Source organism: Protopterus annectens, chromosome 14.part0 (genome assembly GCF_019279795.1).
Source record: "Protopterus annectens isolate FY-2018-M chromosome 14.part0, PAN1.0, whole genome shotgun sequence".
NCBI lineage: Eukaryota > Metazoa > Chordata > Ceratodontiformes > Protopteridae > Protopterus > Protopterus annectens.
The window spans coordinates 772,686,692-772,701,436 of record NC_056748.1 but is presented as its reverse complement, the minus strand read 5'-3'; the positions used below and the strand labels follow the sequence as shown (position 1 = coordinate 772,701,436).

The window sequence follows — 14,745 nt, the reverse complement described above, 5'->3', positions numbered from 1 at the left end:
TATGAATGCACAAATGAACAAATGAACATAAAACATTTTTACAAGAAATGGAGCACCATACAATTTATGAGAAGACTGTTTTATAGTTTCCCCATGCCAACAGAGCAGTGATGCTTCCTATGTTCCATACACACAGCTCAGAGTGCCATTTTCTTCTCAATATCAGAATTTATGCTCAGCCACCCCACAGAGGATAATGACTGAGTCGCGAATCATAAATGGCTTTTTATGTGCCCGAGATATGGATGCCAAGAAATTCATCTCAAATTAATATGTACAACTCCTGTTTGGAGAGACAACAGTACTAGACTTACAAAGACCATCTAACTCTGAGAGAGTCATATGGGTGTACTATCTGTAAGTTAATACAGTCCACACTAGCAAAATGTCAATGTCAAAGCACTGAAAAGGCGAACATATGCATGCGCCAAGAAACAGCCTCAGTGCTTGCAAAATTTACAACTTAAAAAACAAATAAAAAAGCACACCCCCGCTACTTATATATATATACTAAATTTGACACAGCACCAACATGGGATAAGAGTATATGCTCCAACCCCAGGAATTATGCAATTTCACACACCTATCAATCAGCTGCTAAGTCAATCATATGTGGTCAACTCAACAGTTATTAACCACACAAACACACTTGACATAACACATCACATACAATGCATATATTGTTTTTATTTATTTATTTTAAACATATACATCCAATGTATATTTTGCTGGTAAACCAACAATTATCTGATCCAGTTGGCATTTATTGTAAAAATAATGCACTAACACCATGTGTATATGTATCAGGTGATTCTAAAAATAAGTGTGTTGCCATCATAACATACAAGTGCATCAAAAGACTGAAGCACTGGTTAAAAACTTAAACAACTTTGTCTAGAACAATCTAAATCCAGTATCAATTTAGTGTACACCCAACTGGTTTATGAGTTAGTAATTACTCTTTCAAAAACAAGAAAGGAGCAACCTTTGAACTACTGAAATGCCACGGACTAAACAAAGCCTTTAAATTTATCTAGAGAGAGAAGTCAGACATGCAGACTCTTAAAGAGAACAAAAAAATCATACAGAGTATTATATTCATAAAATAGGAAGGAGTATTCTAAGAACTAAACCAGCACGAGAATAAAGAAAACAGATTCTGCCAATAGGGATGACTGTGGTTAGGGATACAGATAACAGGCAAGACGGGGCTGGAATTTACTGGAGAAAAACGGCAAAGAAACCAAGGTACTGGTAGCAAATAACTAGAAAGGGAAAGGTAATAGAATGGAAGAGGCCAAGAATTTATTTGTACTGCAGGTTAAAGATTGCATTCCCTATCAAGGATTGATATCAGGGTACAGGCAAAGAGAAAGAAATAGGGGGCTCCTAAATTAAAGAAAAACACTGGCAGAGTTTTTAATAACATCTAGAACAGAAGCTGCCATTAAAAAATGAATAATTAGTGAAGTATATAAAATATTGCATGATAATTGTAAGAATCAATAAGAGGAGCTTAGAAAGGATTGGGAAGAGACTGGATAAGCAATTCACAAACAAACAATGGGGGATATAAGTATGTCTCCCAAATACGCAACAAAGTCTAGAAGATTTAGGATACTTGCTTGGAAGTGTTTACGTAAGTATTTTTATACCCAAAGTAGACTCCAAAGAATTTTTCCTCAGGTGGACAGCAAATGTTGGAGGTGCAACGGGCAAGAAAGAGGTGGCCGGGAACATATTTCTTGAAGAGTGTCATGACCTAGCAGACTTTAGGGATTCCCTTCAGACTGCTCTGTCTGAGATGCTGGGGGAGCAGATCGGATTCACTGGGGAGATAATTTTTTGAGCTACAATACAGAATTAGAATTGCATGCACATAGTAAAGTAAAAAGGAAATAAAACTCTAGACCAACTTTACTAGAAATAGCTGACATAGGTTTAAAGACTCTGAATGTCAGATTCCTGAGGAGTAGTACTAGTACAGTTATGCAAGTTTGAAAGCAAATCCAAAAAGGTTTTAAAATAGCCTGCTGTCATTAATTACTTTGTAATCAATGCTTTAGGCTTGAATCTGAGAAGGTTATGTCTGTACTTGAATTACTGATGCTAAGAATTCTGACAACATTTGGGTCTACTCTGAAAATATGACCATTAATTAATTTGGCCTCAGACCAAGAGAGATTTGAAGCTATTACTGCATTTAATTCTTATTGCAATTATTTCAGCTACTTCTATAAATCTTTACCATCATTTTGATTTCACAAGTCCTAATGCAATTATTTTTATTTTATGTATAAGCATAATCTATTTTTGCGTTCTTGACATTTAAAAACTATGCTTGTGATATAAGGTAACACTAAAGCTCAGCTTTTGAGGATCCTCATTGAATATCAATGTTTTGCTAAGAAGTACAGACCTCAATTACAAAAAAATCTTGGCGGTAATTAAAAAAAAATACCCACGTGTACACTCCTAATCAATCTCATGTGAGGTAGCAACAGCTGCATGCCTCAGTATTTTACAGATGTCAAGACACAGTCTAGGGCCTTATATCTCACACTGGCCAGAAGTCTTGTAGGCCAGAGGGCTCCTTTCCCTGGAAACGAGGATGACTTTTGCATTTCTGAAGGCCAATTCTACTAAAGCTGTGGAGTGGGATAGATTAATACATGTGTCAGCAGTTTAGAGATAACAGATGAATTTCAGTTACAGCCATATGTTTCCGCAGCATATATGTTCAGAGACATGTTACTGTCTCGGCTAATTCTGCTTCAAAATGAAATTTGAACAGAATGAAAAGTTAATGAAGCTGATACTAATTGTGTTTGAATGCATTACTTATTGTGGCTGGGGTTTTAACACTTGCAATATGTATTTTAATCAAACTGTTATTGGTTGTGGGTATATTAAGATTTGTAAAAATGTGGACAATTTAAATGTATGTTGTATACTGTCTTGATGTTCTACATTAACTCTTGTTGACCTACATAAAGTTCTTGCTTATGCTGTAGGTAGGTAACCTTTGCATCTTGGTTGCTAATTTACAATTTCTTCTCAGCATTTTAAGTCCTTATACTTGCTATGGTCTAGCTTACTATCTAGGAATGTCATTAGGTAAGGAAAATATCCTAAAAGGCAGTCAGATGTGAACACACCTTTATAAATATTTACTGTTATGTGATTGAATCTTTAACATATTTTGCTGCAATGCATGGCTCATGTCTACCTTTAAAAACTGCTTAACACCGACTAATGCTCAGGAAAGTCTCCAGGAAGAGATAGCATTTCTGTGGAAGTTTGGAAATTAGGAGGGAAGAAAGCTATAAAGATCTGGAAGATTTTGTTCAACAGTATTTTAAAAGGAGGATAAGCAGAAACATCTTGGAAGAAAGCTGTGGTGGCCGTGTTACTTAAACATGGCAAAGACCCTTCAGACACATCTACATATAGACCCATTTCAATTTTAAACTAAACTTATAAAGTTTTTATGTCCATACTAGCTAAATGAAAGGCAAAGGTACTACCAAAATTGACTGATATGGATTAGTGTGGTGTGGTTTTGTGGAGGGGAGGTAAGCATTTGACAACATTACTAGGACAATGAATGCACTGGGAAGCAGAATGTAAGAATACGCCTCTGTTGTTGGTGGGTCTTGATGCAGATAAAACATTTCAGAGTAAACTGTGATTTTATGAGTAAGGCATTAGAGGCAATTTCATTCTCTGATACAATAATCAAGTTAATTAGAAGGCTACATGAAGGTTCAGAGATGAGAATTAAAGTTTGTGTGTTCCTCTCAGATAAGCTATGTTTCAACAGAGGAACCAGGCAGAGGTGTTCTATTTCCCCTTTATTTCCTTTACATTTAGAACCACTGGCAAAGAAAATAACGGACTCAGAAATACAAGGATATAATTATTATTGTAATCAAAAAAAGGTGGCTTTACTTGCAGATGATATTATTTTGTACCTGAAAAAATCAGAAAAGGGCATTTCAGCGTTGTGAAGCATTTTTAAGCAGTTTCAAGTCTTTTCATGATATAAAATTAATGAAGACAAAACAAAGGCTATAGCAGTAAATCATGCACCCACACATGAACTGGTTCAGCAATAACTATATTTATGGGGCCATGATAAGATGACATATTTAGGAGTATGGATTTAAAATAGCTGACATAACAGAAGTAAGGATAGCTGGGAAGAGACTAAACAAAAGAGAATACAAAAATTGAGAAACTAGCTTTTATTTATGGATATGGACATTAAGATACAAGCAGTGAAAATGTTTTAAGCCGCTTTAGTCTTGTATACAGGTCAGACATACTTGTATCAACCCAAGAAGAAGCAGTGGACAATAAATAAAAAAGAACTGAAGTAATTTATCTGGGAGGGAAGGAGGGCAAGGGTTAAGTGGGATAAGCTGATCCTTCCAAAAGGACAAGGTAGTTTACATTTACCTGATTTGAAATGATATTTTAGAGCTACACAATTAAGGCTTGTATACATAAACACAAGCAAAAGGTTTTTATTCAAAGTAGAAAGGGGTGATAATGAAGCAAGGGGGAAAGTTCAAGAAATAGAAAGAAAGTGGGATTTTTGATGCAGATCTTTAAACAGAATAATAACAACCATACAGAATATTAGATTCATAAATTAGCACAAATTATTCTAAGAACTACGCCAATACAAGATTGGAGAAAAGAGGTTTTGCCAATAGGGATGACTGCAAGCAGGGGTACAGAAAATAGGTAAGAGGGGGCTGGAATTTACTGGAGAAAACTGGACAAGGACTCAAAATATCGGCAGCAAATAATTCAAATAGGAAAGGTAATAGAGTGGGATGAGGCAAAGAAGACATTTGTATTGCAGGCTAGAGGTTGCCTCCCCTACTAGGGCTTGCTCTCAGAGTACAAGCAAAGAGAAAGGGACATGGGAGTTTTAAGTGAAAGACCTGCTCTGGTAGAGTTTTTAGTCGAATCTAGAACAGATGCAGCTGTTACAAAAGGGATAATTAGTAGGGCATATAAAATATACAGGATAACTATAAGAATCAGTCAGAGGAGAGTAGAAAAGACTGGGAAGACAGAGAATGGAAAAGCAATTTACAAGAAGACAATGGGAAGACATAAGCATGGCTCCCAAGTATGCAACCAAGTCCAGAAGGTTTAGAATATTTGCTTGGAAGTGTTTGCATGGATATTTTTATACCCCAAGAAGTCTTCAAACAAATTCCTCACGTAGATGTGTTGCAGGTGTGATGGAGAAGAAACAGGTACCTGGGAACATATGTTTTGGGAGTGTAACGAGTTGGCAGAATTAAAAAAATTCCCTATAGAGTACTCTATCAGAAATATTGGGTGAGCAAATGGCTGTAAGTAAGGAAATTATTCTTTTGAGCTGGGATACAGGATCTGAACTGCCTAGATATAGTAAGGCATTATTAAGTTTAATTCGGTTAGCTGCCAAAAAAGCAAATACTAAAAAATGGAAAGCAAAGTCTAGACCAACTCTACTTGAAGTACTGAATATTATAGAAAAGATAAAATAACTGGAAGATGCAACTTTGGCTAAGGGAAGGAGAAAATTACATAGAAATAAATGGAAATTGTAGGAACAATACATACATAATAATGTTCTGGAGAAGGAGGAGTGAGGTTTAAGGGAAGGCAGGAATTCAGTTATTTTTTTTTTTTAATGTTGGACTGATGACAGTAGCAAAGAAAAATATGTGCAATATACATTGCATTTAAATTGAAAAATGTCAAAATGGTTTTCTTTTCTGTTAAATGTATGTTTGCTTATGTCTTAAGTGATAAATTTAATAAAGGTGTTAGAAAAAAAAAACACCAACTTATGCTGCACACAAATTGCCCACATTAGGGACAAGTTACTGTTCTAAATATAACAACATTCATGAAAGGCTACGATCACCAAGAGTTTTATGGAATCATCTAATCTCACTATAAAGAGTAGGGTGCAGCCTACAGTGAAAACTTCACAAGTTCAGCTGTTTTGTAAGAAGTGGTTTAACTCAACTTCAAAGCATAAGGGACTAACTTTATTTCGAAAAGAAACCTTGAAGAATGCTGTTACTCATAAGTATCTTTGGAAAAGATCTGTTCAATGTGCACAGTTTGACGCACAGTAGTGTGAATTTATGTAAAACAAACATTAGCCTTTTGTTTAGCCTCATGAGACCAATTTACAGAATTCTAGCCTCTATTCACCTCCTGCAACAACCTCACCAGAAGGTTTCAACAAGACCCAGAAGTAACATCCAAAGGTATATTCTTTATTTTGTCATGAAGGCAACTGCTATTTGTGCAGCTTAACAAACTTTACAATAAATGCAAAAAGTTGCTGTCTAAGAAAACCAAGGTGAGGCCTCAACAATGGAAAGGCACCCTGCTCAGCCTCAACAGGCAAATAAGACATGTCAAATCCTCTTAGGGTAACTTTGAGAAAAATTTAGCAATCACAGCCAAGGAAACCCTTAAGGCCTTTTACAGCTACATACGTAGCCTAAAAGGTAGGACCCAAGCATGTGCCAAACTAGTGACTAACGGTATCACACACACTGATCTCACAGAGATAGCAAACCTGCTAGTGGACAGACAACAAAAATTTCACTTCCTTATCCCCTCCAAACTTATCACAAACCTTATCCTCAACCTCCCACCCCACATATCCCAACAACAGGTCATTAAAGCCTTGTCTAATGTAATAAATACAGCCTCTATGGGACCAGAAGGCATCCCAGGCTGTCTTCTAAACAAACTAAAACATGAACTAGCATCACCATTAAGTACCCCATTCAATAACAACCTAAACCACAGGCTTTGTTCCTGTGGAATGAGAACAGCAACAGTTACTCCCCTCCACAAAGGTGGCTTAGCAACAGACCCAGGGAATTATAGACCCATAAGTCTGACTAGCCTCAGCTATGGAACGTATCATCATGGACCTCATAAATAAAGACACATGTGACCTCCAAACCCTGGATCCAACCCAATTTGCCTTCGTCAAGGTAGGCCCTGCCTGTTAAACCTGGTGGATTTCTTCGAAAATATGACCAGGGCAGATCTGTGCACACAGCATACCTCGACTTGGAAAACACCTCTGACACAATCCCACACTCGGGCATTACCAATAAATTTAGCAAAATGAATGTGAACCCCTTTGTTGTAAGATGGGTGGCCAACTGGTTCACAAACCGGCCACACACTATCAAAATGGGTGACTCCACATTGACCAACAGACCTGTCACCAGCGGGGTGACACCAGGGTCAGTGCTAGGCCCCTACTGTTTGTTACATACTTCTCAGTAGTTCAGGCAAAAACTAAGGCACTGTGGCTGACCAAGTCTGTGGAAGACTGAAAACTGGGTGCAATTACTGAATCCCCAAATTATATCAGTATACTTCATGAAAGTCTTACACGGATCAGTGACTGGTGTCTTGGTCACAGTCTCAAACTGAATGCAAAGAAATGCATCATCGTTCCCTTCAGTAAAATAAAATGTCCCTTCACACTATCAAATTAAGAACAATACCCTATGCACCTACGAAGTGGTAAGTGATCTGGCAACACAAGAACACTGAGACCTTAACTTTGACCACCATGTATCTACTGTAGTAAGGAAGGCTTCCTAAGTAGCATACTTGATTAGCAAAGGCATCGCCTCTAGAGCGAAGGAGGTTATAATCCCTCTATACTCATCACTAATCAGGCCCATAATGGAGTATAACGCCCCTATCGGCATGTACTGTACAAAGCACCTGCAACAAATGGAGAGACCTCAGAGGTTTCTGACTAGGAAGATCAAGGGACAGCACATGTACACAGACTGACTAAAGTCCCTGTCACTATACTCAGTATCGTATAGACTTCTTAGGGGAGACTTATGCCTTGCTTACATATAGGGTTCAAAAGGAAAAAAGTTAAACCAGCGAAGTCAGGAAGCAAATTTAATATCCAACAAAATCACAAAGGTAGAAGCACGCAAAGCTTTTAGGTTAGAACAACCCTTCTTCAGTGCAATGAATAAAAACAATTAAACACTCAACTCTTTTATATAAAACACATGACATAACCATCCTATAAAAATAAAACATTAATTAAGACATTAATTGAATTACGTAAGTAATGAGAAGAAAAAAGTAAAAAACAGCTTCCTATAAGCATTGACTGGGAATCAAACTCAAATCTCCTGCATGGCATGCAAATGTTCTACCACTACTTTTGGATTTAGGGTTGTTCAAGTAGTGTATCCGAATGTTAGGGGTGATGATTTTAAAAATAGGTTGAAATTTTAGAATACAGATGGATCTTGAAGCTTAATGCAGATAAGGATCCAGGGCTTAATGCGGCAATTAGTATTAAACCTGTTCTAAAGGAAAAGCAGATGAGAATACAAAGTAATACTATCATGTTAAATAGTGGTGGTAGAACTTTTACCTGCCATGCATGACATTTGGGTGCAATTCCCATTCAATGCTTGTAAAAAGCTGTTTTTTTTACTTTTTTCTTCTCATTACTTATTTAATTCAATTAATGTCTTAATTAAATGTTTTATTTTGACAGGATGACTGTGTCATGTGTTTTATATAAAAGAGTTGAGTGTTTAAAATTGTTTTTATTCATTCCACTGAATAAGGGTTCTTGTAACCTGAAAGCTTTGCTTGCTTTTACCTTTGGGATTTTGTTGGATATTAAATTTGCTTCCTGACTTTGCTGGTTTGGCTTTTTTCCTTTTGGATTTTGTTGTTTTTGCTGTTAACTAATGTTTGCTCGATCCTGCCTTCCTTTTTTTCTGTTTTTTATAGGGTTGCCACCTTTTGTTGGGGCTAAAACTGGACCAAGGCCACACCCCTCGCATCACCCATAACCCCACCCACTTCCACCCCCTCTCCCCTCCAAGTTCTGCCTATTTTCTGACGTTATTGTGAAGTCATCTAATAGGAACACCCTCTTTTTCCATTCCTGATGTCTGCTTTGTGCTGATTTACTATGCTTTTCTTAAAAAAAACATTGTAAATCCACTGATTTTACAAATTCTAATAGTTTGTTTCCTTTCTTGAAATAGAATACTGGTGTTTGTACAGTGTTTTCCAGACTACTGGACAATCAGTTTGATTTCCAGATACTCCGGAAAAAAAATGGATAGGTGGCATAGCAATCTCTGACCCAAACCTAATGAATTTGTTGCACATCTGTAAATCAAACAGGACAAGAGTTACCCATTCCATGGACCCAAATATGGCCTGCGACTTGCAAAGGATGTGCTGGAGGGACAGATTTGTCTCCCAGCGACAGACGCATCTTTGGAATAGGTTCCCAATTCACGTGAAGCAAAGCATCTCTATGACACTATTCAAATGGAACCTGGACAAGTGGATGGGGCACCATAAATTCTTACTGGGGATAGCACCCACAGCCCTCCTGGAAATGGGCAGTCATTACTAAATACAATCCTAGGTATTGACTAGAGCAGTGGTACACAACACCCGGCCCAGGGGCCAAATCTGGCTCACCATGCAATGCCATCCGGCCCCCAGACAGCAACCAAAAAATGTTAATAAAAAGTGAAAAAATACTATGCCTTACTCCAGTCATGCAAACTTTCCAGCACGCGCTTGCTTACCTAATTGACTGTAGTTGCGTACACCTCTAATTTTAGCCACGGAAGTAACTATTCTTTCTCGTTTATACCTTATAGTCTGTAAACAGTTGCAACTTTCTGCAAGAGTTTGTAATAAGTCATGGCTGCAAGCCAGAACAAAGTTAAATGCAAAATTGATGTAGAAAAACAGGCAATTTCATGACTGCTGTCTTAAGAAAAAATGCCTGTCACTTGTACCTCTTGTTAACTCGTAACGACTTACTATGTTTTGAGGTGGCCCACAGATGCATTAAGAATTCATGTAGTGGCCCTGCCCACAAAAAGGTTGTGCACCACTGGACAAGAGTATCTATGGTATTACACTGGGATGAAAGGGATAGGCTTGAAATGACCTCCAGGTCGATAGCCTAGTAACCTCCTATGATCATATGTATCCTCTACATATTTTTCAGGGTAAGCTTACATTTCTCAAATTCTGACTTTCTAAACTATTGAAGACAGTGACAATGCAGCCTGTGCCTACATCTTCTACATGCAACACTTTTACTGCATACATAACAGGGACATCTGTGATGTCCACTCATTCCAGACTACACAATGAGTAGTGACTTCTAGAGTTACTTACTTTCATGCGGTTAATCCGGGTTTGGTTTGTGAATCTTTTTTTGAAATTCTGTGCGAGGTATGGACTACTAAATCAAATTTCAGTATCTCTCCCCTTTCTTCTAAAAACTTCCCTTATGTACTTACACAAATCCATCACATTTCTGTGAGTGGTTTTCAATTCTTCAGTCAATTTGAATGTTTTTCAAAATGCATTTTTCATTTTATCACTGTTCTATAAACTGTAATCACTGTTCCTTTTGAAAATCATGCCTGTGTATGGATTGCTACATCAGAACTATGCTTCTCTACCTTTCACTAAAAATCTTTTATTACATGCTTATGCAAAGTTGTAGCACTTCTGTGAGCCATTTCACCAGCATAAAACACCATGCAATTAGTGCAAGGAGATTACCTAAAAAAGGCCTGCTGCAAAAATGGAGACCAATTTATTTATCTACCAGTGTACAACACTAGTCACAGATGACTAATTTCAGTCACAGCCTGCAACAATTTACAAAGCTTAGACTATGATCTGCTGATAAAGCAAACTTACTAGACAAGCTTTTGTGCAGCACTGACGCATAAAATACTTGGTTGAGACATTTAAATTTACTTGAGACATATGCACTACAAAATACTGTTTGCACCAGAGAAAGAGGCATTGCTCCAAACATCTTCTGTACATGAACGAGGCACGTTCACACTGTTTCTCTCTTTCAAGACTTAGACAACAGTGATAAGGACACAGTTGTGAAGGGTTCCTTTGGGAAACTATAAACAATTTTTTCAGCCTGTTGCTTACAGTGCCTAGAAATGCCATGGTACTAGACTGGATGGTTGTAATACTTGCTATCAGACTGCCTGCATTTCATCAGACACAATAGGATCCTCCCCTGGCAGACAGCGAGGAAAGGTTTAAGTGTTAATGTCTTAACAAAAGAGATAAATGAGTTATGTACTATGTTAGCTACTGTGCATGCTGTAGGAGAGAGTCTAAGCACTGTAGACGATGCAGGTTACTTTTTATTTAGCATAGTGTGTAGTACATAGTTTGCACCTAATGGCTAATGCAACAGAGATAAACTAATGTTAAAAATAAATTATTCTCTGGAGCCAGAATTGGATTCATTTTACAAAAATCAACAGTAATGATATCTTCTGCCTATATACAGGGGGTGCAAACAAGACCACAGTTTACATCACTATTAGCTTTGTTTCAAGGCTCTGGTTTGTGCCACAATATAATGCAAGAACAAAATTAGTATTTACAGATAGTTAACAAGTGCACAGAATAAAAGTCCAACAGTCTATCTAGCTTAGAGGCAATAGCATGCAAACACACTGCTGAAGCAGTTTCTTCCAGTTACTCTAGGTTAATGGTAACAATGGAATTTCTACAGGTCAGAATAGTCCTTCTCCATCCAGTCTGGGAATAAACAACAAAATAGTCCTCCTTACTGATGCCAGAATGCTACTTCTGATTTGGCAGTTATATTTCACCACCACCCAGATGTCTTTGTTGAGACTCCTCTAGTCCACTGCACAGGAATCTGGACTCTAATTCTCTGCACTATTAACTCTCCTAATACTCAACTCAAGGAAAACTACTCTCTGTTAGCTGCATAGTAGACCTGCTTCCTTCTGAATTATGGAATGCTCTATATGTCCCTTCATTAAACTGTAACTTGGGAAACACCATCTCAAATTCTTGTGTATGCAGCAGATAACACACCTGGTTGCCAACCAGGCATGGTCACTATGTCACAATGTGTACCAAATGTAATGTTAGAAGAGTATCAAAGAATCAGTAAAAAAAAAACAAAAAAAAAACAATATTCAAATCAGTAATCAAATTAGCCTAAACAAGACCAGCTTTGGAGACATATGTATTGTTATATGCCTGGCAAATCAGTTTTTAAATGTAAGAAGTAATGGGTTATGCTCTGCAAAATTAGCTTCACCTAACCTTGTTTACTGTGCCGAGTTGTAGCATTGCTAGTAGAGTCACTTTGTACTTGAGCTATTGCAAATACTTTTTTTTAAAGTCTTCAACTTTATTTGATTATCATTTTTATACCACTAACCAGTCTACCTCACAACACGTCTTGCAAGGATAAAATCTTCAGCTAACCCTCTCATTTCAGTAACATTCTCAACAATATCATTAACTTGGTCTTGAAACAAAACAATAACCGGATCTTTTACATGTTTACTGCCCAACGTTATCGTATGAAATACAGATTTCCATTAAATTACTTTTTTGTTCCATCAGTACTTAAAAAAAACTGACTTCAGTTTCAAAGATGTATAACCCCTACGGGCAAAAATATATTAGTAATGATAACCATAGTCTTGTCCCATGATGAACCAGTATCTTGCTTGGGATTAGTTTCTCTGACTTGTCAACTGAGTACTGTGACAGTCTTGTTCTGCAAGGACCCAGAAACAGTCAAAGTGTGAACTGAAGATGTGAATGAACAAGGCTTCCCAGCTTTGAATGGGGGGGGGGGGGGGTTGAAAGGCACCACATATCTTAAATACTGCAGCCATTTGTTTTAGATTTATACTGCAATCACTTTTCCAATATTTAGATTCTTCAGACATCTTTCTTGATCAGTTTTATTTCTTGTTGCTAATGTGAGATACACCAGTATGTGCAAGTCACAAGAATTAGCAACACTAAAATAAACTAAAAAATGGACTATTTATTCCAAACTATATACTGATTAGCTTATACTCAGGAAAAACAGCTCACCCAGCAGTAATGCAAAATGCAAACTCTTTAAATATCTAAAATTAATTTGGTTTGGTAGTGTGCAAGTATTTTGAAACAAAGCAGGTGTAATAAAGAATATTGACTTAAAGCACCTCCACCCTGTTCCTGTATTATATATTACTAAAATCAATATCCAAGAATAATAAAAATGCTTAGTACAGAAATCTTCATTTCTTACTTGGTAACCAGAAATCAATGACAGGTTAAGTGATGTGACTTGCCCTGATTCACAGATTCTACAAGAAGACAGTCTAAAAATTATCAGAATACTACAGGATGTCTCTCCCTAGCATCTCACAACCTTAATTTTCCCGCAATACACTGCCAGCAAAAAGCATTCTGAAACTTTTTGCTTTTACAGTCACTGCTTCTTGCATCTCTCAACATTTCTTCTCCAGAATGTGAAACACTACCTCTCAAAATGTAGAGCAAATGAGCAAAATGTCTAATACTTCCTAACAACTTCAACTTGGAAAACCACAGCATGACTGATAACTTTTTTCATACTTATAAAAACTTATATTAAATTAATATAATTCAGTATTTTCACAGAGGTTATCTGTTTCAAAAAGTCTTAAAAATGAATGTGGCAGCCTTTTAAATGGAACATGCAATGTTAACGTTTGAAATGCAGAACGTTCCTTCTAACGGGGTGCACTTGACAGCATACCTCTCAACAACTCAGGGACAAATCCAGAAATAATCAGGGACTCTTTTAAAATATTACTACTATTAACCTGAGATATTAATAAGAGAATGTGAATGAATATACATTTTTGGAATTAAATGAAGTCTCTAACTGATAATTATTGTCATTATTTATTATTTATAATTCATCACATTTTTTCCAAAAATCACCATTTGAGAAGGGATTAAGAGGGATAAAATCTGAGTCGAAATTAGGGGCAGTTGAGAGGTATACCACCACTTAATTTTCAAAAGAATGTTTACTGAAACTCGAGAAATTTTGAAGATGACTAACAAAAATGCACCAAGAATCGCTCACTGATCCCCCATAACAACATACCTTTTCTTACACGAGAGATACTGGTGGAAGCGTTAAGCCCAGATGACTGCTCTGGACAACAGTACAGATTACCTTGTTCTTTCTTATTTGCAGATCTGATGGGTCCACCAGCTATGAGGCCACAATTGTCCCTACTTTCCAAATCTAGTTTCGCTTTCTTCCGAAGAGGTCCACAGTCCGAATCACTACCGGACACTTTACTCATACCGAGGGAACCACTGTTATAATATAAATACTACAATGTACTCTCAGACAATAACTGTAAACACTGAGACTTATTTCCACCTGTCTTTTTTAACACAGAACTACATTTCACTTAGTGGCCAACGTTCAGTTTCTTCCTCCTAGAACCAATTTACGGGAGAAGAAATGCCCAATCAGAAAATGGGGTTGACAGGATGACTGTGAAACGGGCAATTCCAAAGTCATACCTGTCTGATTCGTTTAATAAATACATAAAACCTGATGCGAAATACGTGCTGTCCAATTTATTTGTGCAAAGGTGATCGGGGTATAACTTTTGGTTTACAACCTTTTAGCTACCTGAAAGTTCGCCAACTGGGGGAATAGTATCATCATTATCATTGACTGATTTTTATATGTGGCTGAACAGTTTTGCAAATCAGCTCAGAGAGAAAGAGATACATTTATTATAATTACTTATGAAGCAGCTATCTTAAACTAAATGCTTATTTGGGTATATGACTTTT

General features: G+C 37.0%; 1 protein-coding gene across 2 annotated transcripts in view; it reads right to left on the bottom strand.

Annotated features, from left to right (window-relative positions):
- The window catches only part of PARG (poly(ADP-ribose) glycohydrolase), a 2,766,579-nt gene extending 2,751,851 nt beyond the window's left edge, over nucleotides 1-14,728 (bottom strand). The window contains exon 1 of one of the 2 annotated variants that reach the window (XM_044056515.1): nucleotides 14,036-14,728. In XM_044056515.1, coding sequence (XP_043912450.1) covers nucleotides 14,036-14,240 — 205 coding nt within the window. In that variant the 5' untranslated portion in view covers nucleotides 14,241-14,728. The remainder of the gene's footprint in view (nucleotides 1-14,035) is intronic. The other variant, XM_044056516.1, reaches the window with a different exon arrangement.
- Nucleotides 14,729-14,745: the final 17 nt, after the last annotated feature.